Source organism: Pseudophryne corroboree, chromosome 5 (genome assembly GCF_028390025.1).
Source record: "Pseudophryne corroboree isolate aPseCor3 chromosome 5, aPseCor3.hap2, whole genome shotgun sequence".
Taxonomy (NCBI): domain Eukaryota; kingdom Metazoa; phylum Chordata; class Amphibia; order Anura; family Myobatrachidae; genus Pseudophryne; species Pseudophryne corroboree.
Window position 1 is genome coordinate 610190460 of NC_086448.1, and position 13645 is coordinate 610204104.

A 13645-nucleotide genomic window follows, 5' to 3' on the forward strand; every position below is an offset into this window, starting at 1 on the left:
GTTCACCTGGTACTAGAATGCCGCTAGCATTTAATGCTGGTACAAGGAGTAATGTGGGACTATAAGAGCCAAGAGAGAGCTAAAGTGGTGAATGGATGCTGACAATACAAAAGGCAGGCAGAATAGAGGGTCTGGGGTTGAGGTAGCAATTATGACGGGTATCCCATACCTCCCAACATGACCCTCTCCAGGAGGGACAGAATGCTCTGCTCCTGGACTTCACTCTTAATTTATGATTGCCATCACCTGTGCTGAAACACCTTTCTTATCAAGTAACTAGTTCAACACAGGTGAGGGCAATCCTACATTAAGAGAGAAGTCCAGGAACCGAGCATTTTGTCCCTCCTGGAGGGGGTCATGTTGGGAGGTATGGTATCCTAGTCAGGACCAGACAGAGCTTGATAGGTGATAGAAACACAGCAGGACTAGGCAGGACGGGAACCAGGCAAAATGCTTGGCAAATAAATCCCCTAGAAAGTGCAGCAGGGCAGGTAGCCTCTGAAAATCAGAAGTTATAATGTAAGCCTCCCTGCCTTTTACCAGGAACAGGGAGCTATCACAGTCCTCACTGAGGCAAGCCCTCTAAAAATCATAATACAGTGCAGCTGAGTGGCTGCACGTCTAATACAGAGCGTTCTGGCTGCTTATTAACAGCCGGGACCTTAACATACTGCAGCTGCCAGTAACAGAGCGTCCCAACTGCTTAGGAACAGCCAGGACCATGATGCAGCGCAAGCGTGGCAACGCCCATAGCCGAGACCATAATTCTGTTTGGCCAGGATGGTGCTGGGTCCCGTTCGCCTAGTAGTGGTCGAAACCCGCAGAGATTGTGAGCCACAGCGTCGGCTCATCAGAGTGAATCAGAAGTTTGTGCATATTTACTAAAACGTTATTATGAACTCACTTTTTGAGCACCATTGTGCAGTACGCCATGCAGCAATTCAGTGATAGCATTGTTTATTGATGAAAGTTTTTGCTCTTTCCGCAGACTGCTTGGAACCCAGAGAGTGACAGGTGGCTGGATGAGCTGATGGCAGAGGCAAATGAGGAGTGTGAGCCGGAGTGGCTGGATTCAGAGGATCCTCTATTCATCCTCTATACAAGTGGCTCCACTGGAAAGCCAAAGGTAACAGTAGCATACCCTCCAACATGACCCGCCCCACTAGGTACAAAATGCTCTGTTTCTGGACTTCCCTCTTATTGCCATCACCTGTGAAGAAACAGCTTTCTTATCATTTAATTAGTTTAACACAGATGATGGAAATCATAAATTAAGAGGGAAGTCCAGAAACAGAGCATTTTGTACCTAGTGGGGCGGGTCATGTTGGAGGGTCTGCAATAGGATGATCTAATAAAAATACCAACGTGTGAAATATTTATTGCAAAATGTTTAGCTTTATAAAGGGCTGGTTGCAGCATACTTTGTAAATTCCGCAGTGCCAGTGCAGAAGTAATACATACTTCGGACTTTGGTGCATTGTCTGCCTTTCAGAAGAATATATTAAATACTGTATGTAGCAGGGTAGATAAGTAAGATGTACGTAATCCATACACTTCTGATGATTTATGCACCACCATTCCATTCAAGGATATACATGTCTTTTCTCCCAACACCTGCTAACGTTCTAGGCTCTGAGTGGCACACAGCTCCTGGAGCAGCTGCACTTGGAGTGTGGATATTTTGCTAGCAGAACGCTAATGCCATTATACACACATCTTCACGTGTTTGCATCACAGCACCCACTGTTTCTATCTGAAGACGCAGGCTATCATCATTCGTTTTGGCACTTATATCTACCTCGTGACTGGCTGCAAGAGATCCATCTGTAAAAGGCGTCCCATCGGCATATGGATCAATAGGATATAACTTTGGCTACACACGACACTAGCATGACACTTCTACGAGACTGTACTCTTCTATGTGTCTGCCCAGTTGCAGCCTAGTTGACACCCAGAAACACCCATTTCACGTATCAGAGAAGCCATTGAGATTCATCTGGAATGCCCGGAGCTAGGCAAAGATGCGTGTGTTCACTACTAAGCATGTAGAGATTGTGGCTGCATATGTCCTGTGTGCGAGTCAGAATGCAGACATTTCGCATATTTGCCAAAATTTGCCTAACCTCGGGACAATGCAGTCAGTAAAATAACCTTTTTGTTCAACAATGTGATATTGTTGCTGCCCCTTAGAAGTGAAGACTGTCATTATTCTTGACTGAGAATGGTTTCTGTAAGGTGCGTACGTTGTATGTTGTTGTTGCCTTCATACATTTGCTCAGGAATCTCTGTTGTGTTATTGTCAGACTGATGTAACATGAGCCCAGAAGTATAATACTAATACGTATTCTTCCTCTATAAAACACTGTAACTGTCTAATTTAGAAAATCATCCCCTTGTTATTTCTAAAACGTTTCAACAAATGTACATACCAATGTACCAATCTCTAGAACTCTATTCAACTAGAAACTCTTTGTTAAGGCAAATAATCTAACTTTCTTTAAAACAAACTGGTCAAAGTGTCAGGGAAACTCACACAAGAATATTTGCAAGAAATGTCACGTCAGTTCTTCCACATCACATGTGGTTATATTTATAAACACATTCTTTGTTTTGTGACATGTACAAGCAGTGCCACTCCTTGTCTAAACAGTCTATCCTGGTCAGTGCGACAATTCTATTTTCATACACACAGTTTCTGCGAAAGCAGTTTTATAATGTTTGTCATAAAATTTAAGACAAAGACTTGTTTATGTGTTACTAGTTGCAACATATATATATTTTTTTAAAGTATCAAAGACAGGAAATACCTTTCAGTGCCAGTGCACCTGAGTACATGGAGTGCCTGCTGTCTCAGTGCTGGTGTACCCGAGTACAGGAATGCCTGTCACCTCAGTGAAAGTGAATATGAGTATAGGAATGCCTGTCAGCTCAGTGTAAGTGAGCATGAGTACAGGAATGCCTGTCACCTCAGTGTAAGTGAACATGAGTACAGGAATGCCTGTTGTTCCAGTGCTGGTGCACTTGAGTACAGGAAATGCCTGTTTCAGTGTTGGTGCACTTGAGTATAGGAATGCCCGTTGTATTAGCAGGTGTACTGGTGCACCTGAGTATAGGAATGCTCATTGTATCAGCACTGATGCACCCGAGTACAGAAATCTGTGTTGTTACAGCGTTGGTGCACCTAAGTACATATAATGCCTGTTTCAGTGCTGTTACACTTGAGTAGAGGGATGCCTTTTCCCTTTCTGGACCTTGTTTATGACACGCACAGTGGCTAGGGTATGGTGCAGTATCCTCTTTAGAGACATTGCGCTCCTTGATTTGTGCTCCTGGACTTCCACTAAACTACATGGAGTAAGAATGCGTTGTTTGCAGGGGAATAGACATTTCACAAGCTGATAAGAGGAGTCGAGGCAGAGTGAGGTAGTTTCCTTGCAAAGTATTGAGTAGGCACACTGGTTCTTTTCGTATTGCAAAAATGAGATTTTGGTTTATGTTTGGAAATTATTACATTGAGATAATGTGTTAAGAGGGGCATATTTAGAGGTCTACCTTGCTGTGCAGAAGAAGAATATTTCCACTCCACAAAGGATTTCTACTTTGGAGATTGGTTCACATTCTTCTAGTGGGTCGGATTAGGATTTGTGGTACTGTGTGTATGTGTCTATTAATGTATAAAAGGTCATTACAACTATTGCAAGATGATATGCCGAGTTGACAGAATATGACCACTGACACCATCTTACTATTTCTGGGATACGGTCAAAAGGTCGACATGAGTTCTTCACATTTTTTTAAAATTTTTGAACTTTTCCATACTTTACGATCCAAATGGACTACAATTGAGAACGGTAACCTGTGACGAGCGCAGCGGTAGCAGAGCGAGGCACGGGGACACGGTGCACTAATTTGGGTTCTCCGTCACTTTACGAAGAAAACAACACTAAAAAAATTAAAAATAAAATCATGTCGACCTTTTGACCTGTCGACCTAGTACATGGTCATACCTAATGACCATGTCGACCTAATGCATGTTGACCAATAGTGGTTGACCTAATGACTGTTGACCTAAGTTGTGTCGACCCAACGACCCATACTCCTATTTCTATGGGGGTATATTTACTAAGGTGTGAGTTTTTTTTAGAAGTGGAGTTGTTGCCCATAGCAACCAATCAGCTATTATCTTCTAGAAGCTGCTAGATAAATGTTAAGTGGAATCTGATTGGTTGCTATGGGCAGCAGCTCCACTTCTAAAAAAACTCACACCTTAGTAAATATACCCCCATCTCTCTTTTTGCATACCCTCCAACATTTTACACATGAATACTGGTACAAATTAGGAAAGGAGTCGTGGCCACGGGTAAAAGGGGCGTTGCCATGCCCCCTTCCCTATACTTTCAATGTTAATTTGGAGAGTCAAAAATCGGTACAAAGCCCTTTTTGGCAAGTACAGACCATGGAAAAAAAGGTACAGTTGGAGGGTATGTTTTTGCAATCATACTAATGTGTGTGTTAGCGTTGCTTTTTCCACAATGCTATATGACACTGATTTAATACAAAGTATTTTCATATTCTAAGGGATGTCCTGGTTCCATAATCTACAGTACAGATGTAACACAAGAGATGTACTAAGCAGTGAAAAGAGTGGAGAAGTGAGCCAGTGAGTTGCCCATGGCAACCAATCAATCAGTTGTTATAATTTTATAGTATGCAAATTCTAAATGTTACTTCAAGGCTGATTGGTTTGCATAGGCAACCTCTCCACTGGCTCAGTTCTCCATTCTTTTCACTGCTTAGAAGTACATCTCCCCCATAATCTTTGAATTAAATGACGTGTTTGAGTGCCAGTAACACTGTGCATTCACAGCACAGTTTATGTCTAACTCCATGGGGGGAGTCCTATTCCCTGCAATGAATTTGTGGGTGCTGTTGCCGGCGTTTACATGCCGCTTCAATGAAAACTTGCACCCTTCAGGATGGGGGTGGGAACATGATTGTGTGGATGTGGGGTTGCTACATTCACTGCATTTGGAGTTTGCCAGTTGCATCATTTATGATAAATATATTTAGAAAATGGCATGGTACAGTGACAGAATACTCTGTAACATGATTGGACATATTACATCACATGACCGTGCATTATTTCCAACTGCAACATACTTCCCATTGTAACTGCACGCCTAATCTACTTCCAACTGTCAGATGACCATCTTTAACCAACATCAGCATCACCCACAGAGACACTACTGACAGAAAGCAGTACATCCCTGTCTCACTGACAGCAGCACATCCCCGCCTCACTGACAGCAGCACATCCTTGCTTCACTGACAGCAGCACATCCCTCCCTCACTGACAGCAGCACATCCCTGTCTCACTGATAGCAGCACACCCCTGTCTCACTGACAGCAGCACATCCCTCTCTCACTGACAGCAGCACATCCCTCCCTCACTGACAGCAGCACATCCCTCTCTCACTGACAGCAGCACATCCCTGCCTCACTGACAGCAGCGCATCCCTGCCTCGCTGACAGCAGCGCATCCGTCCCTCGCTGACAGCAGCACATCCCTGCCTCACTGACAGCAGCACATCAGTGTCTCACTGACAGCAGCACATCCCTCCCTCCCTGACAGCAACACATCCCTCTCTCACTGATAGCAGCACATCCCTCCCTCACTGACAGCAGCACATCCCTCCCTCACTGACAGCAGCGCATCCCTGCCTCACTGACAGCAGCACATCCCTGTCTCACTGACAGCAACGCATCCCTGCCTCACTGACAGCAGCGCATCCCTGCCTCGCTGACAGCAGCGCATCCGTCCCTCGCTGACAGCAGCACATCCCTGCCTCACTGACAGCAGCACATCAGTGTCTCACTGACAGCAGCACATCCCTCCCTCCCTGACAGCAGCACATCCCTCTCTCACTGATAGCAGCACATCCCTCCCTCACTGACAGCAGCGCATCCCTCCCTCACTGACAGCAGCGCATCCCTGCCTCACTGACAGCAGCGCATCCCTGCCTCACTGACAGCAGCGCATCCCTGCCTCACTGACAGCAGCACATCCCTGCCTCACTGACAGCAGCACATCCCTGCCTCACTGACAGCAGCGCATCCCTGCCTCACTGACAGCAGCGCATCCCTGCCTCACTGACAGCAGCGCATCCCTGCCTCACTGACAGCAGCGCATCCCTGCCTCACTGACAGCAGCACATCCCTGCCTCACTGACAGCTACACATCCCTCCCTCACTAACAGCAGCGCATCCCTCCCTCACTGACAATTGCACATCCCTGCCTCACTGACAGCAGCACATCCCTGCCTCACTGACAGCAGCACATCCCTCCCTCCTGGAGTGCCTTACATCTCTACGGTGATACATACATGCTCTGGAGTGGCACCATGGCAAAGCGTTCGTGTTTGGGTGACTGCCGGATAACACTATATATATAGTGTAGTTGGGATTCAGTGAGGTTGCACTTGTTCCTGAAAAAAGGAATAGTTTCGTTCAGGATTTGAAATTTTCCTAAGTTCTCTGTTTGGTGACATGTATAAACAGAGGTAGACTATAAGGTTCCACCATTCTTGATTGAAAATAGATATTATATTTATCGAATTGAATATGTGATTGGATGTAATCATTGGATATTCTAAACCTTTCTAATCAATGGTAATCACTCCTACTATAAGAACTGATTCCAAACCCCTGATGAAGTCCTAACGGACGAAACGCGTTGGGTTTTGCAACGTCTGGTTAACAAAGTCCTTATCACAAACATCTGGTTGGAGATACATCCATTTCGAGTTCTGACTGTGATCACCTGGCTGTAAAATCCTCACATCCAACTGTAATTTATGTATAAGATTGTAATATTGTTTTATATGAATTTTTAGAAGGTTGTGTCAATAACGAACGCTTAGGATAAATATCGTTTGTTTCTGTACAATAAAAACTTTTAATTATTGTCATACAAAAGGCATATTGGCTCCCACGAGAATCCATTTCTATATATATATATATACTAAAGGAACCAGCCGCACACATTAAAAGTTCATAGGGAGGAATGCAAGGCACAAATGGTTGTATTCATGAAAGAAAGCAGAGCCAGCACCTCCTGATTGCTGCAAAAAATAAGATTTTGCTTACCGGTAAATCTATTTCTCGTAGTCCGTAGTGGATGCTGGGGGCTCCGTAAGGACCATGGGGAATAGACAGGCTCCGCAGGAGACAGGGCACTCTAAGAAAGAATTAGGACTACTGGTGTGCACTGGCTCCTCCCTCTATGTCCCTCCTCCAGACCTCAGTTAAGGAAACGGGATCAGTACTAAATGCCGCCGGACGGAATCCCGGCGGTCGAAATACCGACGCCGGAATCCCGACCACACAAACCAGACAGGGGTGGCGAGCGGAACGCAGCCCCTTGCGGGGTCGCTTCGCTCGCCACGCTGCGGGCACGGTGCCTCGCTACGCTCGGCACACTATTATATTCTCCCTCTATGGGTGTCGTGGACACCCACGGAGGGAGAATATGTCGGGATTGTGGCGGTCGGGATTGTGGCGGTCGGAATTCCGGCGTCGGTATTTCGACCGCCGGGATTCCGGCCGGCGGCATCTTGACCGCATCCCAAGGAAACTGTGCCCGGAAGAGCTGACAGTACAAGGAAAGGATTTTGGAATCCAGGGTAGGACTCATACCAGCCACACCAATCACACCGTATAACTTGTGATAACTTACCCAGTTAACAGTATGAACAACAACAGAGCATCAGACAACCTGACGCAAACATAGCATAACCCTTAGTTAAGCAATAACTATATTCAAGTATTGCAGAAGAAGTCCGCACTTGGGACGGGCGCCCAGCATCCACTACGGACTACGAGAAATAGATTTACCGGTAAGTAAAATCTTATTTTCTCTAACGTCCTAGTGGATGCTGGGGACTCCGTAAGGACCATGGGGATTATACCAAAGCTCCCAAACGGGCGGGAGAGTGCGGATGACTCTGCAGCACCGAATGAGCAAACACAAGGTCCTCCTCAGCCAGGGTGTCAAACTTGTAGAATTTTGCAAACGTGTTTGAACCCGACCAAGTAGCTGCTCGGCAGCCGCCCAAGAAGAGCCCACCTTCCTTGTGGAATGGGCTTTAACAGATTTTGGATGCAGCAATCCAGCCGCAGAATGAGCCTGCTGAATCGTGCTACAGATCCAGCGAGCAATAGTTTGCTTTGAAGCAGGAGCACCCAGCTTGTTGGATGCATACAGGATAAACAGCGAGTCAGTTTTCCTGACTCCAGCCGTTCTGGCTACAAAAATCTTCACAGCCCTGACTACATCTAGTAACTTGGAATCCTCCAAGTCACGAGTAGCCACAGGCACCACAATAGGTTGGTTCAAATGAAAAGATGACACCACCTTCGGCAGAAACTGCGGACGAGTCCGTAATTCTGCCCTGTCCATATGGAAAACCAGATAGGGGCTTTTACATGACAAAGCCGCCAATTCTGACACACGCCTAGCCGAAGCTAAGGCCAATAGCATGACCACTTTCCACGTGAGATACTTTAACTCCACGGTCTTAAGTGGCTCAAACCAGTGAGATTTCAGGAAACTCAACACCATGTTAAGATCCCAAGGTGCCACTGGTGGCACAAAAGGGGGCTGAATATGCAGCACTCCCTTTACAAACGTCTGAACCTCAGGATGAGAAGCCAGTTCCTTTTGAAAGAAAATGGATAGGGCCGAAATCTGGACCTTTATGGACCCTAATTTTAAGCCCATAGTCACTCCCGACTGCAGGAAGTGAAGGAAACGGCCCAGCTGGAATTCATCTGTAGGGGCCTTCCTGGCCTCACACCAAGCAACATATTTTCGCCATATACGGTGATAATGTTTTGCTGTCACGTCCTTCCTAGCCTTTATCAGCGTAGGAATAACTTCGTCCGGAATGCCTTTTTCCGCTAGGATCCGTCGTTCAACCGTCATGCCGTCAAACGCAGCCGCGGTAAGTCTTGGAACAGACAGGGCCCCTGTTGCAACAGATCCTGTCTGAGAGGCAGAGGCCATGGGTCCTCTTTGAGCATTTCTTGCAGTTCCGGGTACCAAGTCCTTCTTGGCCAATCCGGAACAATGAGTATTGTTCTCGCTCCTCTTTTTCTTACGATTATCAGCACCTTGGGTATGAGAGGAAGAGGAGGAAACACATAGACCGACTGGAACACCCACAGTGTTACTAGTGCGTCCACAGCTATCGCCTGAGGGTCTCTTGACCTGGCGCAATACTTTTGTAGCTTTTTGTTGAGGCGGGACGCCATCATGTCCACCTGTGGCAGTTCCCATCGATTTGTAATCTGTGTGAAGACTTCTTGATGAAGTCTCCACCCTCCCGGGTGGAGGTCGTGCCTGCTGAGGAAGTCTGCTTCCCAGTTGTCCACTCCCAGAATGAACACTGCTGACAGTGCTTGCACGTGATTCTCTGCCCAACGAAGAATCCTGGTGGCTTCTGCCATCGCCACCCTGCTTCTTGTGCCGCCCTGGCGGTTTACATAAGCCACTGCGGTGATGTTGTCTGATTGAATCAGCACAGGTTGGTTGCGAAGCAGAGGCTCCGCTTGACTCAGGGCGTTGTATATGGCCCTTAGTTCCAGGATATTGATGTGCAGACAAGCCTCCTGACTTGACCACAGCCCTTGGAAGTTTCTTCCCTGAGTGACTGCCCCCCACCCTCGGAGGCTTGCATCCGTGGTCACCAGGACCCAGTCCTGTATGCCGAACCTGCGGCCCTCGAGAAGGTGAGCACTCTGCAGCCACCACAGAAGAGACACCCTGGCCCTGGGGGATAGGGTGATCCGCCGATGCATCTGAAGATGCGATCCGGACCACTTGTCCAACAGATCCCACTGAAAGTTCCTCGCATGGAATCTGCCGAAGGGAATGGCTTCGTATGACGCCACCATCTTTCCCAGGACTCGCGTGCATTGATGCACCGACACCTCTTTTGGTTTTAATAGGTCTCTGACCAGAGTCACGAGCTCCTGGGCCTTCTCCTCCGGGAGAAACACCTTCTTCTGGTCTGTGTCCAGAATCATGCCCAGGAAGGGCAGTCTCGTCGTAGGAATCAGCTGCGACTTTGGAATATTCAGAATCCAGCCGTGCTGTTGTAACACCTCCCGAGAATGTGCTACGCTGATCAGCAACTGCTCTCTGGACCTCGCCCTTATGAGGAGATCGTCCAAGTATGGGATAATTGTGACTCCTTGCTTTCGCAGGAGCACCATCATTTCCGCCATTACCTTGGTAAATATTCTCGGTGCCGTGGACAGACCAAACGGCAACATCTGGAATTGGTAATGACAGTCCTGTACCACAAATCTGAGGTACTCCTGATGAGGTGGATAAATGGGGACATGCAGGTAAGCATCCTTTATGTCCAGAGACACCATAAAATCCCCCTCTTCCAGGCTTGCGATGACCGCTCTCAGCGATTCCATCTGGAACTTGAGCCTTTTCAGGTAAATGTTCAGGGATTTTAAATTCAATATGGGTCTGACCGAACCGTCCGGTTTCGGAACCACAAACATTGTGGAATAGTAACCCCTTCCCTGTTGAGGGAGGGGAACCTGTACCACCACCTGCTGGAGATATAATTTGTGAATTGCCGCTAACACTACTTCCCTTTCTATGGGGGAAGCTGGCAGGGCCGATTTGAGGTAACGGTGAGAGGGCATCACTTCGAATTCCAGCTTGTATCCCTGAGACACAATCTGTATAGCCCAGGGATCCACCTGTGAGCGAACCCACTGGTGGCTGAAATTTCGGAGACGCGCCCCCACCGCTCCTGGCTCCACCTGTGGAGCCCCAGCGTCATGCGGTGGATTTTGTGGAAGCGGGGGAGGACTTCTGTTCCTGGGAACTAGCTGTATTGTGCAGCTTCTTTCCTCTACCCCTGCCTCTGGCAAGAAAAGACGCACCTCGGACTTTCTTGCCTCTGTGATCGAAAGGACTGCATTTGGTAATACGGTGCTTTCTTAGGTTGTGAGGGAATATATGGCAAAAAATTTGACTTCCCAGCCGTAGCTGTGGAAACTAGGTCCGAGAGACCGTCCCCAAACAATTCCTCACCCTTATAAGGTAAAACCTCCATGTGCTTTTTTGAGTCGGCATCACCTGTCCATTGCCGAGTCCACAGGACCCTTCTGGCAGAAATTGACATTGCATTTATTCTAGAGCCCAGTAGGCAAATGTCTCTCTGGGCATCCCTCATATATAGGACAGCGTCTTTTATATGCCCCAGGGTCAGTAATATAGTATCCTTGTCCAAGGTATCAAGTTCTTCAGACAGAGTATCTGTCCATGCTGCTACAGCACTACACATCCAGGCCGACGCAATTGCCGGCCTCAGTAGGGTACCTGAATGTGTATAAACGGACTTCAGGATACCTTCCTGCTCCCTATCCGCAGGATCTTTTAGGGAGGCCGTATCCTGTGACGGCAGGGCCACCTTCTTAGATAAGCGTGTCAAAGCTTTGTCTACCCTAGGGGAGGATTCCCAGCGTAACCTGTCCGTTGGCGGGAAAGGATACGCCATAAGTAACCGTTTGGAAATCAGCACTTTCCTATCAGGAGAATCCCAAGCTTTTTCACATAACTCATTTAACTCATGTGAAGGGGAAAAGTCACTTCTTGCCTTTTTTCCCCAAACATATAAACCCTCTTGTCAGGGACCGGGTTTACCTCTGAAATGTGCAATACATCCTTCATTGCTATAATCATGTAGCGGATGGCTTTAGCCATTTTAGGCTGCAACTTTGCATCATCGCCATCGACACTGGAGTCAGAATCCGTGTCGATATCTGTGTCAACAATCTGGGATAGTGGGCGCTTCTGAGACCCTGACGGCCTCTGCGCTGTAGGATCAGGCATGGGTTGAGACCCTGACTGTCCCAAGGCTTCAGCTTTATCCAACCTTTTATGCAAGGAGTTTACATTATCATTTAACACCTTCCACATATCCATCCAGTCAGGTGTCGGCGCCGTCGGTGGCGACCCCACGTTCATCTGCACCTGCTCTGCTTCCACATAGCCTTCCTCGTCAAACATGTCGACACAATCGTACCGACACACCACACACACAGGGGATGCTCTATTTGAGGACAGAACCCCCACAAGGCCTTTTGGAGAGACAGAGAGAGAGTATGCCAGCACACACCCCAGCGCTATATAACCCAGGAATTACACAGTAACTTAGTGTTTACCCAGTAGCTGCTGTATTAGTGATTTTGCGCTAAATTTTTGTGCCCCCCCTCTCTTTTTACCCTCTTTCTACCGTGATTCTGCAGGGGAGAGATTGGGGAGCTTCCTCTCAGCGGAGCTGTGGAGAGAAAATGGCGCTGGTGAGTGCTGAGGAAGAAGCCCCGCCCCCTCAGCGGCGGGCTTCTGTCCCGCGATTTTGTGTAAAATAATGGCGGGGGCTCATGCATATATACAGTGCCCAGCTGTATATATGCTCTATTATGCCAGGAGGTACTCAATTGCTGCCCAGGGCGCCCCCCCCTGCGCCCTGCACCCTACAGTGACCGGAGTGTGCGGGTTTAATGTGGGAGCAATGGCGCACAGCTGCAGTGCTGTGCGCTACCTCATATGAAGACAGGAGTCTTCTGCCGCCGATTTTGAAGTCTTCTTGCTTCTCTCGCCGGCTTCTGTCTTCTGGCTCTGCGAGGGGGACGGCGGCGCGGCTCCGGGATCGGACGACCGAGGGTGAGTTCCTGTGTTCGATCCCTCTGGAGCTAATGGTGTCCAGTAGCCTAAGAAGTACGACCTATCCGCAGTTAGTAGGTTTGCTTCTCTCCCCTCAGTCCCACGTAGCAGAGAGTCTGTTGCCAGCAGATCTCTCTGAAAATAAAAAATCCTAACAAAATACTTTCTTATTAGCAAGCTCAGGAGAGCTCACTAAAGTGCACCCAGCTCTGACCGGGCACAGATTCTAACTGAGGTCTAGAGGAGGGACATAGAGGGAGGAGCCAGTGCACACCAGTAGTCCTAATTCTTTCTTAGAGTGCCCTGTCTCCTGCGGAGCCCGTCTATTCCCCATGGTCCTTACGGAGTCCCCAGCATCCACTAGGACGTTAGAGAAATCGTGTTTTTACTGTTTAAAACATCCAAGTTTCCATAGCATCATAACGTGCAAAAAATCCATGCAAAGAGAGTACATAGCAGAGGATCACATAAATAATTGTATACTCATCATGCCAGGGTGGTCATAAATGCATAGAGGCATCCTCCTGCTAACAGAGTGGCAGTGAACCCGACAGCTGTTTCGGCGCCTCCATTGTGCCTTTGTCAAGGATTTAACCTGCCAAACAATCACCAATTCTAACACCTTTACCCATAAAACACCAAATTGTAGTTCTTTAATGGCATTTCCTGTATACGTTACCACGACGACCGATTCCGTCTCGTCACTTCCGGTCTCGAAGGCGCGGTTGTGGGAGAATCTGGTAGAGTTTTTAAGTTTACGTTTGTGTCTATATATTTAGGTGGTGTGTTAGTGTGCTTTCGTCACTATGACTCCTGTTTTGATGACAATCTAGATGGTCTTGATCCCTGTTGCTTAGCAACGGGCTCCGTTACGTCACTTCCTGTTCCTGT

The 13645-nt window shown here is 47.6% G+C and overlaps 1 protein-coding gene across 1 annotated transcript in view; it reads left to right on the plus strand.

Annotated features, from left to right (window-relative positions):
* The window catches only part of LOC134928127 (acetyl-coenzyme A synthetase, cytoplasmic-like), a 159566-nt gene that overhangs the window by 33346 nt on the left and 112575 nt on the right, over window positions 1–13645 (plus strand). The window contains exon 8 of the mRNA XM_063923485.1: window positions 989–1126. Within this exon, the coding sequence (XP_063779555.1) occupies window positions 989–1126 (138 nt within the window). The remainder of the gene's footprint in view (window positions 1–988; window positions 1127–13645) is intronic.